This window comes from Gymnoscopelus braueri (assembly GCF_963280865.1).
Source record: "Gymnoscopelus braueri genome assembly, chromosome: 22".
In the NCBI taxonomy this organism is placed as follows: domain Eukaryota; kingdom Metazoa; phylum Chordata; class Actinopteri; order Myctophiformes; family Myctophidae; genus Gymnoscopelus; species Gymnoscopelus braueri.
In genome coordinates, this window is record NC_137624.1 from 10,194,305 (window position 1) to 10,209,396 (window position 15,092).

At 44.8% G+C, this 15,092-nt stretch overlaps 2 protein-coding genes across 3 annotated transcripts in view; one reads left to right on the forward strand and one right to left on the reverse strand.

The window, feature by feature from the left end:
• The window catches only part of zbtb7c (zinc finger and BTB domain containing 7C), a 400,030-nt gene that overhangs the window by 381,437 nt on the left and 3,501 nt on the right, over positions 1-15,092 (forward strand). The window lies entirely within an intron of this gene.
• Positions 1-15,092, reverse strand: part of sema4d (sema domain, immunoglobulin domain (Ig), transmembrane domain (TM) and short cytoplasmic domain, (semaphorin) 4D) — a 71,513-nt gene that overhangs the window by 7,203 nt on the left and 49,218 nt on the right. The window contains exons 8-17 of one of the 2 annotated variants that reach the window (XM_080418579.1): positions 14,576-14,669; positions 13,240-13,359; positions 12,354-12,505; positions 10,998-11,173; positions 9,417-9,573; positions 8,378-8,600; positions 7,473-7,585; positions 2,969-3,141; positions 2,124-2,170; positions 1,127-1,513 (exon numbers count right to left, since the gene is read on the reverse strand). In XM_080418579.1, coding sequence (XP_080274705.1) covers positions 1,127-1,513; positions 2,124-2,170; positions 2,969-3,141; positions 7,473-7,585; positions 8,378-8,600; positions 9,417-9,573; positions 10,998-11,173; positions 12,354-12,505; positions 13,240-13,359; positions 14,576-14,669 — 1,642 coding nt within the window. Of the gene's footprint in view, positions 1-138; positions 1,514-2,123; positions 2,171-2,968; positions 3,142-7,472; positions 7,586-8,377; positions 8,601-9,416; positions 9,574-10,997; positions 11,174-12,353; positions 12,506-13,239; positions 13,360-14,575; positions 14,670-15,092 lie in introns of those variants that run through there. The other variant, XM_080418578.1, reaches the window with a different exon arrangement.

Here is a 15,092-nt window from a genome sequence, read left to right on the forward strand (position 1 = left end):
CTGAACAAACCTTCCCTGAGAAATTTAACTACATCCACTAGCCCAAATTTCCAAATAATAAAAACAAACTCATAAAATACATGAATTGAACAGGATTTTAACAAAATCAACCCGCGCCCACCCACCCCAATCTCACACTGTACAAAAAGGAACATGCATCCAATTTGGAGAACATCAGGCTAACTTACCAATTTGGTAAAGAATGTTTCCAATTTGGAAATTTAAAATAGCTTATTTTTTTCTTTTTTTTACTGGACTATGCAGAGACATTCATGAGTTGGCTTGATATTAAATACTTAGTAGCCCTTTGCATCAGAGAATAAATCCGATCTCTGGAGTCTGATGCACAGCCTTAAATTTGAAATAAATGTATCCTCATCTGGCACAGTAAATAGAACATACTATGTACTGTGAGGCAACAATAGCGTAGTATTCCCTAACGGGCTAAGGGAAATGCTAGCAAAAAATCTATGGTTTTCTCGCTAGCAGCAAGGCTCATCGGCATCTGCGAACTCAATCGGTTGAGAATCAGAATCTACGTCAAATGGTTTCTCCTTGGATGGACTGTCGTCAGGGAAACTGTGAGAGGGGATCCTTCCGTTTCCGCACTCCGGTTCGGTCTCGTACCCGGTGTCACGCAGCGCACGGAGCTGATTATTCGGGGTGGCTTTGCTGCCATTCTGGGTCGGGCGCTGCTCCGTCAGGTTCAGTTTCTCGGCCACGGCTTGCTCCATCAGGCCCGACTCACAGGACCGGTACTCGGGCTGAATGGGGTTCTTGTGGCTGCCCAGGAGGGCCGCTCGCAGGCGCAGGCAGGGCGCCGGGAGGTACTGCATGTAGCAGTTGTACGCCAGCGCGGCCAGGAAGAGGAGAAAGAAGAGGAGGAAGAGGGCGAGGAGGGCCGAGCTGTTGTTGTACTGCAAAAACTCCGCCGACGGGTCCAGGGTCTCTGGCCGGGGAACGTTGGAATTCGGAGGGAGATGGTTAGGCTGGAACCTGGTGGTAGTACTGGGGGGCGGGGTTAGTGATGAGTCGGTTTGAGGCGGGGATGTGAGAAGGTTTGTGGCCGAGGGGCTGGGAGGGACGCGGGCCGAAGTTAGTGGAGGTTTGTCTGTGTTACCGTTACCTTCAGCGCCCCGGGGACTTTCCGTCTCCTTCTGGCCAAGACTGGAGCTGAGGGTGGTCACCGTGCGACCGCCGGCCGGATGCGGCGGCCTGGCCGGGATCTCCAGAGACAGAAAGTATCCGGCTTGGAGGTGGCTAAAGTTCTTCCCGGAGGCGGGGCTCCATTCCAGCGACCAGCACTCGTAGAGGCCCTGGTCCTCCGGAGCCACGCTGTAGATGAGGAGGCCGGTCTCCCCTATGAGGTGGAAGCGGGAGGCCTCGGTCAGCGCCGAGCCGTTGGACTTCCACAACACCTGGGCCAGGTTGGAGCGGACCAGACACGGCAGCTCGGCAGAACTCCCCGGTTTCACCGTGACGTGCTTGTAGTCCTGTACGGACAGGCCCGGCACTGGGGGACACACACAGGAGGAGAACGCAGGTTTTGAAGGCCGGTTGTTTAACCGATTAAGACCTGAGGCCGCTTCTACAAATGTCCTCTAAATCCTAACAATTTTCTGAAAAATTTATGTTGCTATATATATCAGTGATTGCTCACTTTTTTTAATGTCAAGGACCCCCAAAATTATACGTATTTGGCCACGGAGCCCCATCTCAAAATATTTTGTTCCAGGGACCCCCAGAAGCAAAGATTTGAGTAAAGAAATGTCGCTTTAAAAATATTATATTCAAAGAGTTTCACGATTTTTCAAAAATAGCAGATCTACACCCTTGCTCGTGCCGTGCTGTGAGCTTGTATATCTGCTATTTTGGAATGGCCAAAGTATTAAATAATGTTTTTTTTAGCTCAAATCTAAAATGACAGATGCTTTCCCGGTCTTAATGGGTTAAGCAAAAAAGCTTGTCAATGATGGGTAAAGCCCGACCCGATGCCTGATTTTTGGGGTCCGACGCCGATCCCGAAATCGGAGAGAAATGGACCCACCAATTACCAAATTATGGGTCGGGCTCCAACAATGAGAGCAGAATGACTTAATGCCACATGTTGTTTGTACAACTACCTTTTGGACAGCCGTCTGCGTCGCCATTCAGACTCTGGATCAGACTCCTGGTAAAAAAACAAACATGCATTATGTACACAAGTGTCTAAAACAATCACAGAGACAAACACCAACTCTTAAAGAGGAAAGAAAAAAAACAGGCCAAACGGGAAGGGGAGCGGCGACAGTTAAGATGGTGTTGGTTTGATAACCGTCTCTTAAGCCATTCAATCCGGGAACGCATCCGTGTCAGTTTAGATTTCTTTGGCTATTCAAAAATAGCAGATCTACATAAGTGCCGCGCTATGAGCTTGTAAAATCGTGAAAATTGGTGCAAATGTTTGAATAGATATTCTACTAAATGTATTCTAAATCCTAACAATAATATGTTGCTATAAATCAGTGGTGCTCCAACTTTTCCATGTCAAGGAACCCCAAAATGATATGTATTTGGCCCCCCATCTCAAAATACGTTGTTCCAGGGACCCCCAGAAGCACAGATCAAGAGTTAAAAATGTTCGCTTTAAAACATATACGTATTAAACATACGTATTAAAAGATTTGCACAAACACTAAAATAGCAGATCTACAAGCTCATAGATATGTACACAAGTGTTAAAACATTCACAGAGACAAACACTCTCTGTGAATGTCTACTCAATGGGCACTCGGTGCCGCACTATGAGCTTGTATATCTGCTATTTTTTTGAATAGCCAAAGAAATCTAAAATGACACAGATGCGTTCCTGGTCTTAATGGGTTAATGAGGGTTCTGCTTTTGGTAAACTGATGTTCGAAAGATAAGTGTGAGACAAGCTAAGCATGAGAAGAAAAAAAAAAACATGGGAAAATAGAACTCGAATTACCTGTGTGTGTGGCTGGGGGCATCGAATATATTCACACAGGCAGTTTTTTGAGGGTCCCAGGCGCAGTAGGGGTCCCGGGCCAGAATGCAGTCATCACAGGACAGGTATTTGTCACAGAAGGCTGTGGGGGATTGGACCACTCCCGAGTCTGAACCGGCATATAGAAAACGTGTCTGGAAACACACACACGAAAAGACATACAAATATAACCTAAAATTAATACACATGAGTAAAAGTACAATATTTGCCTCTGAGATGTAGTGGAGTAGAAGTCAAAGTATAGAAACAGGGAAATACACCAGTAAAGTAAAAAAAAAGAAAGAAAAAAAAATGTACTCAGGTACAGTACTTGAGTAAATGTACTTAGTTACTTTCCACCACTGGTTAAAATGCACAACCCAGACACCCACCAGGCACTCTCACGCTAATGTTAAGGGAGTCCATGTCCTCAGGGGAACTGGTGGCTTTGCTTTTGAAAAGAAAGGAGCACTAGACACAAACTAGATGTGCCACTTTTACTACACTTGTGTTACATAAGGTTCATAGAGAACCCAAGTCTGACATCACTAGAGACTGCCATCCCCCTGGGTCAGTTGTTTCTTCTATCAACAAGAGAACAAATGACAGTCATAATTTATAGCAGCTTGCCAGCTAAACTAATCACAATAATCCCATTTTGGGGGATTTAGGGCAAAAAGTACTGTTTAATGTGCATTCTATTATGAATTTGTTTCATCTGGCTTGACTGACTGTTGCTGCTGCAGACAGTAGACTCAAACTATAGCGATTTCCTTTATTAGAGGAGCAAATACAAATTTGGGGGAAAAAATCCCCAAAACCTATCAAATACAAAATAGAGTTTTTATCTAACGCTAAGCAGAAAAAAAAACAATTTGTAATTTCTTTAGTGCACTCTATAATTTATTATGATTTAAAGTATTCTCCTACTCTGTGTCCTCTGCCTGAGAGCTGAGAGGGGGCGGCACCCTGCAAATAGAGGCTGTCAATCAAACTGCCACACTCTGTAACCCGACGCCCACAGTCAGAGCAACGGTTAGAGCCTTTTTTTACAGGCACACCCCCTTTCCACAGCCACGCCCCCTCTCCTGGGTAGGGGTATAAATACGAATGGTGGAAGTGCACGCCCCTTTCTCTGGGCCTTTATCGCGGCCTGTTTATAGAGCAGCTTCGCTAAAGCAAGCTGCTAAAAATACCATAGGGTCATCTTAGATCGTGTCATAAGAACCGTGTGTACAAAGCCCCGCGATTTTACTCATAATGGATATGAAGCATCAACTGACAGTGAAAAAGTAATTTATCCAAATAGTACGAAAATAACAACTTTATAAGCTCATGTCATGTAGCCTGCAACATTGTATCTATGTAACAATGGCTGCCTTAAGTTACAGGAATATATTTAGGCTAAAAGGTATCTTACCCAATGAAAAGAGATGGGTGATGGCTGCTGTCAGCTTATGGCTTATAGTTGAGGGGAACCAACTGGACCTGATTTTCACCAGAGGCTGCTCTATTGCTAACCTGTCTGTCACTCCTCTTTCCAGTGAAAAGGGTAAGAAACTCTCTGATCACTACTTCATGTCCTACTCTCTCTCTCTCTCCTCTCCCCCCTCACAGCCCCTCCCTACCCACATGATTGCCTCACGTCACAATCTTCGCTCACTTTCCTCCACTGTTCTTTCCTCCTCTGTTCTCTCTGCTCTCCCTGCCCCTGAATCCTTTGCTCTTCTATCCCCTGATACCGCCACAGATCTTCTTTTCTCTACTCTATCCTCTTCTCTCGACCATCTCTGTCCCCTCACCACCAGGCCTGCACGCCAAACTCCACCTGCCCCCTGGTTGTCGGACTCAGTGCGGACTGAGAGACGGAGCCTGAGAGCGGCTGAGCGCAAATGGAGAAATGGCAACCTCCTGGAGGACCTTCTCACCTTCCAATCTCTCATTTCTACTTTTTCCTCCTCTCTATCAGCTGCTAAAGCTGCTTTTTTCTGCACTAAAATTCAGGCTTCTGCTTCCAACCCTAAAAAACTCTTTGAAACTTTCTCCTCTCTCCTGCAACCACCACCCCCTCCTCCCTCCTCGTCCCTCCTCCCCGACGATTTCGCCAACTTCTTTGACAAGAAGGTGAACGATATCCGATCCTCCTTCCCTCCTCCCCCGGCTGGTGCCCTGCGCACTACCCACACCCGTCTGCCTGCCACCCCCCCTCTCTACCTTCATCTACTCCTCTCCCCCCCCCCCATCCCCTCTCTATCCCACTTCACTCCCCTCTCCCCTAACGAGGTCCTTCTCCTTATTACCTCTAGTCGCCCCACCTCATGCTCTCTGGACCCGGTCCCATCCACTCTGTTGCAGTCTATTGCACCTGAACTTCTTCCCTTCTTAACCCACCTTATTAACACCTCTCTGACATCTGGCTACTTTCCCTCTACTTTCAAGACTGCCAGAGTCACCCCCCTCCTGAAGAAACCGACACTTGACCCCTCTGAGATCAAGAACTACAGACCGGTTTCCCTTCTATCCTTCCTATCTAAAACTCTCGAACGTGCTGTCTTTAAACAACTGTCCTCCTATCTCCACCAGAACAACCTCCTGGACTCCAACCAGTCTGGGTTCAAAGTGGGTCACTCGACAGAGACTGCCCTCCTGGCAGTGACGGAGTCGCTCCATGCCGCTAGAGCGAACTCTCTCTCCTCCGTTCTGATACTCCTGGACCTGTCTGCAGCGTTCGACACGGTGAACCATCAGATCCTCCTCTCCACCCTCGAGGGGATGGGTGTCTCAGGCTCTGCACTCTCCCTGTTTGCATCCTACCTGACGGGTCGCTCCTACCAGGTGATGCTGAGAGGGTCTGTGTCAGAACCACACAGGCTCACAACTGGGGTTCCCCAAGGCTCGGTTCTGGGTCCTCTTCTTTTCTCTCTCTACACTACATCTCTGGGTGCTGTCATCCACTCCCATGGCTTTTCCTACCACTGCTATGCCGATGACACCCAGCTAATCCTCTCATTCCCCCCCTCTGATACCCAGGTGGAGACACGCATTGCTGCTTGTCTGGCTGACATCTCGGAGTGGATGTCGACAAACCACCTGAAGCTCAACCTGGACAAGACCGAGCTGATGTTCCTCCCGGGGAAGGGCTGTCCGCACCGAGACATGGCCATCACCATTGATAATGCTGTGGTGACCTCAACTCGGACTGTGAAGAATCTGGGTGTGACCCTGGACGATCAACTGACGTTCTCGGCAAACATCGCATCAGTGACGAGGTCCTGCAGATTCCTGCTCTACAACATCAGGAGGATTCGCCCCTTCCTCACGGAGAAGGCAGCCCAGGTGCTCATCCAGGCTCTCGTCATCTCCCGCCTGGACTACTGCAACTCCCTCCTTGCTGGTGCTCCGGCATCTGCCATCAAACCTCTGGAGCTTGTTCAGAAAGCTGCGGCTCGCCTTGTGTTCAACCGCCCCAAGTTCTCCCACACAACCATCCTTCTCCGCTCTCTACACTGGCTCCCCGTAGCGGCTCGCATCCAGTTCAAAACCCTGGTGCTAGCCTATAGGGCAGTGAAAGGAACAGCTCCTTCCTACCTCCGGGCTATGGTCGATGCCTACACCCCTGCCCGACCACTTCGGTCTGCCACCTCGGGGCGACTGATTGCCTCGTCACTCAAGGGTCCTTCTGGCCGATCCACACGGTCACGACTCTTTTCTGTTCTGGCCCCACAGTGGTGGAATGAACTTCCCACTGATGTTAGGACAGCAGAGTCACTGCCCATATTTCGCCGCAGGCTGAAAACTCACCTCTTCAGGAAACACTACCCTTCCTCTCTGCCTGACCTACTTGTTGTTAACTAGTTGTACGAACGCTTGTTTTCTATTGCTGTATTGTTTATTGGATTATTGGATTGTTTATTGGATCTTGTTTAGTTGATACACTTATTTGTTTTAGCTCATGCTCATTTGATTTAGCTATTTTGTCTCATCTGTTTAAGGAAATAGGTAGCTGATATATTGCACTTTTACCTTAGCGCTAGGTATACTCTTGGTTGCTTGTTTTTGCAGAAAATGCACTAAAGACTTCTGGTGATTAGTAGTTTTCGTTCCCTACCTATGTTGAATACACTTATTGTAAGTCGCTTTGGATAAAAGCGTCTGCTAAATGACTGTAATGTAATGTAATGTAATACTGTAATTCTGATTTCACAATCATAATATTTTTTTGGGGGGAAAAACAATACTTTTATTCCAAACGTTTATAAAAGCTCTGTGGATGTATTAAGTATGTGTTAATATAATAATAAAATGTGTATCTCTATGCCCTTTAATGTCTTTTATTTTGAAAATGTTGCCCTCTAATCAATATAGCGTAAAAGAAAGAAAGTGGTACCATTTTGACCTTCTATTTTCAATAAATGCCAGAGTCAAAATATGATTTAATATGATCTTACACCAGAAAGTTGCTATAGCCTAGTACATAAATACACACCTGTGAGGACAGCAGTAAGTTCTTAATGGACTCAGAGTTCTTCAGTAGTTGAATCTCTTCCACACTGTGTACGTCTCCTTCATACACTACTGACTTGTGTAACACTCCCTTGTCTATGGAGGAGAAATAAAAAGGAAAAGCATGCTGAACATGTTAGAAAGTGTAGTCTTTCACAGCATAGTTTTAGACTAGTATTTATGCATGATTGAGAGGATAAACTAAACCAGTTGATCTCAAAGTGGGCTCGGGGACCCCCAGGGGTCCTTGAGGGGGTTCCAGGGGGTCCCCGGAAAACATCAGTTAATTTAGCATCAAAATCTGTTTGACCACTTTAACCTTATCCTGTTTACGTCGGCTGTTTGAAAATAGCCGATCTACAAGCTCACAACATGTCGCGGTGTGAGCTTGTACAAAAACAATAATATTAAAGATATGATTTTTTTTAAATATTTGTGGAAATAAATTAACAACACCAATCACCCCAAGATGGGGGTCTGCCGCCAAATACAATGTTGGGGTCCTTGACCCACAACATTCAGCCACTAGATGTCGCACTTGTACAATTTTCACCTCTATGAGGCAGCAAAGGCAACAATTATGTACAGTGGTTCCCAAACAACGGGTCGGGACCCATTTTTGGGTCATGGACACATTTTTATGGGTCTTGAGTAAGCATGCCCTTTTTAGTGAAAATACAAATACATACAACATGTCGCAATGTGACAGCTAATACTGTAGTTTTGTACGTTTGGGTTCTGGGAAGACACCAAATGTTATCTTTTAGTTTATTTTGGTTGAATTCCGGACTTTTACTTGTAACAGAGTATTTCTACAATGCAGTATTGATACTTTAAGTAAGAAACCTGAGTACTTTTTTTCCACCACTGACCGCTGCAGTGCTTTACCTGTTCCGGTGAAGATGACGTCGTATATGTTGCCGTCGAGCGCCCGGACCCTCTCCACTGCTATCTGGGTGTAGTTGACGTCTTTGGTGATGAATCGGGGTCTGTTGCCTATGGGGAGGATGGGATCCTCCAGCAGAGGGTGGTCTTTGACGAACTGGAGGGTCTTGTCCGGCAGGTGGAGAGAGCTGCTGATATTCTGCTGCCGGTTGAGGTTGTTCATACACTGGGGAACGGCGAGAGAAGAGGACTAAATATTCAGCCGTCGTGTATATTCATGTACTGTGAAAATGACGTACGGTATGGAATTGGAATAGCTGGCGTGTTTCCTTACAGTGTGAAGGAATATCTAGTGTCATTCAATCTGATGAATGACAGATTAACACATTTTTTAAACGTTTAAAAATATATATTATACCATGTTATATACAAGTAAGACGCGCGAACGCTGGAAGCGAACGCAGCTCGAAAATATTGTGTATTTACGGACTTGTAATCCGTGTTATTTCACTGTGTGAGAGAACATTGACTGTGTGTGTGTGTGTGTGTGTGTGTGTGTGTGTGTGTGTGTGTGTGTGTGTGTGTGTGTGTGTGTGTGTGTGTGTTGCAGGCTGTCTAAATTCCTGCACTCTGGCGCCCTCTGGCCCTCTACTAGGCAGTGCATGCACACAGACAGACAGAAGCACACACACACACACACAACCCAAGCACGGTAACATAGTAAGCTCCACTTGGTCGGAGGCGCGGCGAGTCGACCGCGTTCGCAATTATAATAGGTTGAAATAATATTTCATGAGTCCATAAAATGTAAGAAAACTTCTTAATGGGTGTAGTGTGGGGGGGAAATGCTTGAAATTAAATAATGACTGTTAAAGGCTTGATATAATTCATTGTAATCGGCTATTTTGGGTGTGTTTTTTTTTTTATAAAATAGAAATGAGAAATGTTTTTGACAGTCTGAGAACCACTTATTGTCGATGAAACAAGGAGGTGCGTTCTTTCAACAATGAATTACATCCCGTGTATGAAAAATGGCCCTTACCGCTCCGGGCCGCGGGGAAGGAGTGATTCCGTTGTAGCGCACCCACTTGGTGTGGGACTGCTCCACGGTGGCCTTCTGCATGTACTTCCCCCTGGAGAACACCTCCTCCACCGCCGTCATGTTGTAGGCGCACACCGCTGACAGGCCCACGTTGGCCCTGGGACACGAAGGACAAGGACACGACGTAAGAACAAAGGACGGCATTAAAACCGTTGAGGCCTGAGGTTTCCGATTCTACAAAATGTCTTCTAAATCCTACACAGTTTTCTGAGAAACTTATGTTGCTATAATCAGTGGTTCTCTAGCCTCGATCTCCAGGCTTTTATTGCTTAGTTTTGCTAAAAAATAAAAGCCTGGCCCAACTATAGCCTGTACTGGGTATGAGGAAGTGTTTCATTTCCCAACCAACCAGAGTGCAGTGGGCGTCGCTCGTAATGTTGTGTTAACGGGGCGGGGGTTGACGGACAGATCGGTGAACCAATGGGATCAGGCGCCGTCTCTCGCCGGCTCTATACACACGCCCCTTTATACACGAAATCAGGAGGGTTGCAGCAGGCTAGTGGTTCTCAAACTTTTTCATGTCAAGGACGCTCAAAATGATATGTATTCGGCCGCCGACCTCCATCTGAAAATATTTAGTTCCAGGGACCCCCAGAAGCAAAGTTTTGAGTTAAAAAATATTTGCTTTGAAAAGATATATTTTCAAAGATTTGCACACATTTTCACGATTTTTCAAAAAATTGCAGATCTACAAGCTCATAGCGCGGCACTCGGTGCCACGCTATGAGCTTGTAGATCTGCTATTTTTGAATAACCAAAGCATAAAATAATGGTTTAAGTGGTTACACAGATGCGTTCCCGGTTTATATGGGTTAAACCAAATTCCGTCAAGCCGATCTACTTGTTGATCTGCAATTTTTTGGCGAATGTTCCAACTTCTCCCCCCAGTGTATATTGGGGAACCAGAGTTCCAAAAAATAAGTTTCATGGACCCATAGTTTCATGGGTCCATGAAATCAAAAGGTTGAGAATCACTGTGGTAAAACCATAGACTGTATAAAAAAAGAATGGACAGCGTTACGCCCCTAGACTCTACTCAGACCGTAAATGAAGCCGATTGTTCAGCCATTTCAAATCCGCCATCTTTCAATATCGCGTCATATCCTGCAGAATGACACCAGACCATTATTGGTTGGGTAGCTTGTCAATCAAGAGCGGGGGCGGGGAATGAATGCTATCGGTTGTGTAGCTTCTCAATCAAATCATCCCGCCCCTCCTAGAGCATAGGCTACTTTATCGTCAATTTTAAAATAAATGGGACCATAGTTTACCAAAACGCATATCATGACGATTGAAAGGAGACTTTAAACTAGCGACTGGAAGCATATAGTATTTATGACTATTTTTATTAAGGTAAGAGTCTAAAGTTTGTCAAAAACCCATCCTCTTGCGTTAAGATAAATTCTTCCCGACACCAGCAGGGGTAAAACAACGAAACTACAGGCCATTCATATGAACCTTCTCTTCCGTATTAGCCTCAATGTAAAACTTTCAAGCTGGGCCCTTGGGTAAAACACTGACCACTGGGAGGTGAAGACTCCATAGATGACCGTCTCCTTGGAGTTGTCTGCTTTCAGGATGAACACGTCGTGGACCACGTTGAACACAAAGTTGAGCTCGGGCATGGAGCACACCAGCTTGGCCTTCAGGAAGGACGTCCATTTCTTCTGCAGAGTCCGCTGGCCTCCGAGGTCTCCCTGGAGAGACAAATGGAACAGTTCATCTCTGCAGATGTAACACTTATCATCTCTAAAAAAAATGATATGAGATAAGAGAGAGGGAGACAGACAGACATGTAATGAGATCATAAAACATCATTGGTGCAGTCAGTGACAATAAAATGGATATTGACTAGAGGTATGAGGAGGCAGACAGAGAGAGGTGCATGCGTGCATAACACTTTTCTGTATAGTTACACTACACTGTATAGTTATAGTTATAAGCACTTAAATATTCATAATGCTTTATAACAATAATCACAACGAATGATAAAGGATATTAACTCTGCCAAGGACGGTTTTGACAACCTTTTTTCCAAAGGCCCAGACTGCCAAAGACGACTTTTACGACTTTTTGAGTTTTGAGTTTTGAGTTCTTTCCACTAGATGGCGCTCTTCGCTAACACACGAGTGAGCATTTCATCCCCAGATGCACACAGAACCAGGCGATCACGTGATCCCAAGATTTAGTGCTCCATTCACTTCCTGGTTAACGTATATTGGGAAATACTGGAGATAAATATTCTGCGACTACTTGAAAAGGTAAGAAAATCTATTTATTTATGTATTTATTCTGGCAGTGAATGAGTTAAAGTATCACAATGCATTTCTGCAAATATATATTGCTTTTCAGGCCGTTATGTGGCCTTCAAATCTGGTCCTATATTGCACTGATCAGAGCAGTGGTTACTTATGTCCAGATGTCATGGTTGCAACGTCCGCCCACACAGCATTTTTAATACAGGATTTAGAGAGAGAGAGAGGGAGAAAGAGTGAGAGAAAGTAAGAGTGAGAGTGAGCTCTGGATAGACAGCACTAGAAAAAGATGCAGGAAGATGTAGGGCAGGACATATGCCCAGTGTTGCCAGATTCTGTGAGAGAAACAAGCAACCAGGTCTAGGAAAACCAGCCCAAAAGAAGTGACTATGGGCCACATGAGCACTTTAACACATACATCAGCTATTTGAAAATAGCCGATCTACAAGCTCACAACGCGTCGATGCGACGCGTTGTGAGCTTGTAGATCGGCTATTTTCAAATAAAATATTGCGGGGAAATTATAATAAGCAGATCTGGCAACCCTGCATATGCCCCGCATGGCACCATGCTGCAGGTCCTGGGCAGATGGCAGATGGCTGTGTTGACGTTGCACACTGACCTTACAGACACGTGCCACCCTGGGAATGAGCAGCTTGCCAAAGAACTCGTATTCCACCGACACCTCGGTGAAGAAGTAGTAGATTTTGTCGTCCTCGCCATCTGCCGCGCCTCCTCCCTCCCTGATCACGTCGGCGAAAACAAAGCTGGGCTCTGCAGCCAAGCGAGAGGAGGAAGAGATGGAAGGGGATCAGAAGAAAATACCATCAAGATGTTTTATAATGTTGATCAAAGTGTTATTTTAGTGTTTAGTTATTTATGGAGGTGGTTCTCAAAGTTGGGGTCCGGTGGCCCCAAAAGGAGTCCTTGAGGGGATTCCCCAGCAAAATGTGTTAATAAAATAGATCTGCTATTTTTTTTTAATTTTTGATTTTTTTTGCAAATCTTTGAACATATATATATTTTTAAAGTGAACATTTCTAACTAAAATCTTTGTTTCTGGAGGTCCCTGGAACAACATATTTGACAAATGTTCGCTTTAAAAAATATATTCAAAGATTTGCACAAATATTCAAGATTTAAAAAAAAAATCAGATCTACAAGCTCATAGCGCGGCACTCAGTGCCGCGCTATGAGCTTGTAGATCTGCTATTTTTGAATAGACAAAGAAATCTAAAATGACAGAGATGCGTTCACGGATTGAATGGGTTATCCGTACATTGCGTACAATGCAAGTCAATGACGAGCATATTTTGAATGATCAATCAATGCAGCAATTATTTCAGATTTCTTGTCCACCTTTGGAGTTACATCAGCATCATGGCATCAAGGTAACTACACAACCCAAACTTCTACCCAAGTGTAGAAGTTTCTGCAAAGTGAAAGATTGTGAGTCAAAAACATAAATATATATATATATATATTTGTCATATAAGATCCCAACTTACCATTGAGCCAGGATGTGGAGTATTCTGTCCTCAGCAGAGTCTGAGGAGTTGGAGAATATCTGGAAATAATCGGTTCACTGCCTAAGAAGTTATATGCTGTTCCAGAATACAGTTCCCCGTCTGATGAAAAAATAAAATAGGACAAAGATTTATTGTCAAGCCATCAAACAAGTTTTTATTTAGACCCAGGTCTTTACTATACGCACTCCAAATCAGAATTAGATAGCTCAGACAATATGTGTTTTTCAGAAAAGTTGTTAAAATTAGCAACTCTAGAAATGTCATATATTACTGGCAGTGGCAGCATGTTGACTATAACTTTTTACTTTTGTACAGTTGTTTACATGCAAAGCACCTTTATGGCTTGCAGAATCACTAATTCATTCGTTCATAAATGTTTTGACCTACAGTAAGTGGGACAAATCGAATATCATGCAGGTTCCAACCTCAGTGCATGTGGTCCATAAGCTAGGACCCCAAATTTACCATCTAGGGGAAATAATTCTCATAGTGATTTTTGGGAGGGTATACACCCCTAGTGCTAGAACATATGTGATAATGTTGCAGCGGTGGCAGCTTTCTGTGTGTTATCAATCCATTCGTAAATCATGCCAAAACACATTTTTCAAAATGATAGATAGAACCGAATGAGGCATTCCACTTCAAACTGATGGTTTTATCTCATTATTGACCCTCTCTCTTTGAAAAATGGTGGGCATAGCTCAGACCATATGTTTTTTCAGAAAAACTGTTAAAATTAGCAACTCTAGAAATGTCATCTATTACTGCAGCATATATTGACTATAATATTACACAAGGTATATTTCTCTTTTCAAAGATGTTGAGGAAAGTCCATACCAATGCAACTAGTTGCAACTTGCAACCGGTTGCAAGACATTGCAGCGGTCTGGACTGACCAGTTGCAGGGCTGTGCCTTTGGGGAAATGGTTGCAAGTAGTTGCAAGTATTGCAGTTGCACAATTTGCATTGCAAATCCTTGGAGTGGACTGGCTTACACAAAGGTTTCCACCGTAATTAACCTGAAGATTTAACAAAAATGTCCACCGCAAGACTTCATGGCTTGCAGGTGGACCCCTGCTCCAAAAGTTGGAACTGTTTTCAGCTTGAAGCGCCCATGGTGCGCCGCCAAAAACCGCTGAACGGCAAGAATGCTGAAACATGACTAGGAGAAGGAGGGCTCCAGCACATCTTCACCATAAAAATGCATGGCAGAAAGGCACTTTCTGCGTATACGGCCTCTTATACTCCATTTTACTACGTCTGTCGAACAAAAGTGCCCGTCTTGTGGAAGTGGTTAAAAATGTTGCCGACTCACCAACCATGACGCTGGTGAAGCTTTGTGTCGGGTCAAAGGAGCACTTCCCCCTGCCGTCCTCGGCTCGGCCCGCTAGCGTGAAGTCTGACAGGGTCTGGGAGAGAGAAGAGTTCAGGGTATTTGTTGCAAGTGGGCCGCCAAATAATTAGCAGAACACTAAACCCTAATCATAATCACAATTTAAACATTCATATTATTCTTCTGCCTACACATACACGTACGTCATGTCCAGGGTTGCCAGATCTGCTTATTATAATTTCCCCGCAAGATTTTATTTGAAAATAGCAGATCTACAAGCTCACAAAGCGTCGCATCGCGACGCGTTGTGAGCTTGTAGATCTGTTATTTTCAAATAGCGGATGTATATGTTAAAGTGCTCATGTGGCCCATAGTCGCTTCTTTTCCTAGACCGGGTTGCTTGTTTCTCTCACAGAATCTGGCAACACTGATCATGTCCTAGTATGAGCGAATAGGGGAAGGGGATCAACGTCACCTGACTCCCTTGTTTGACCCGGCA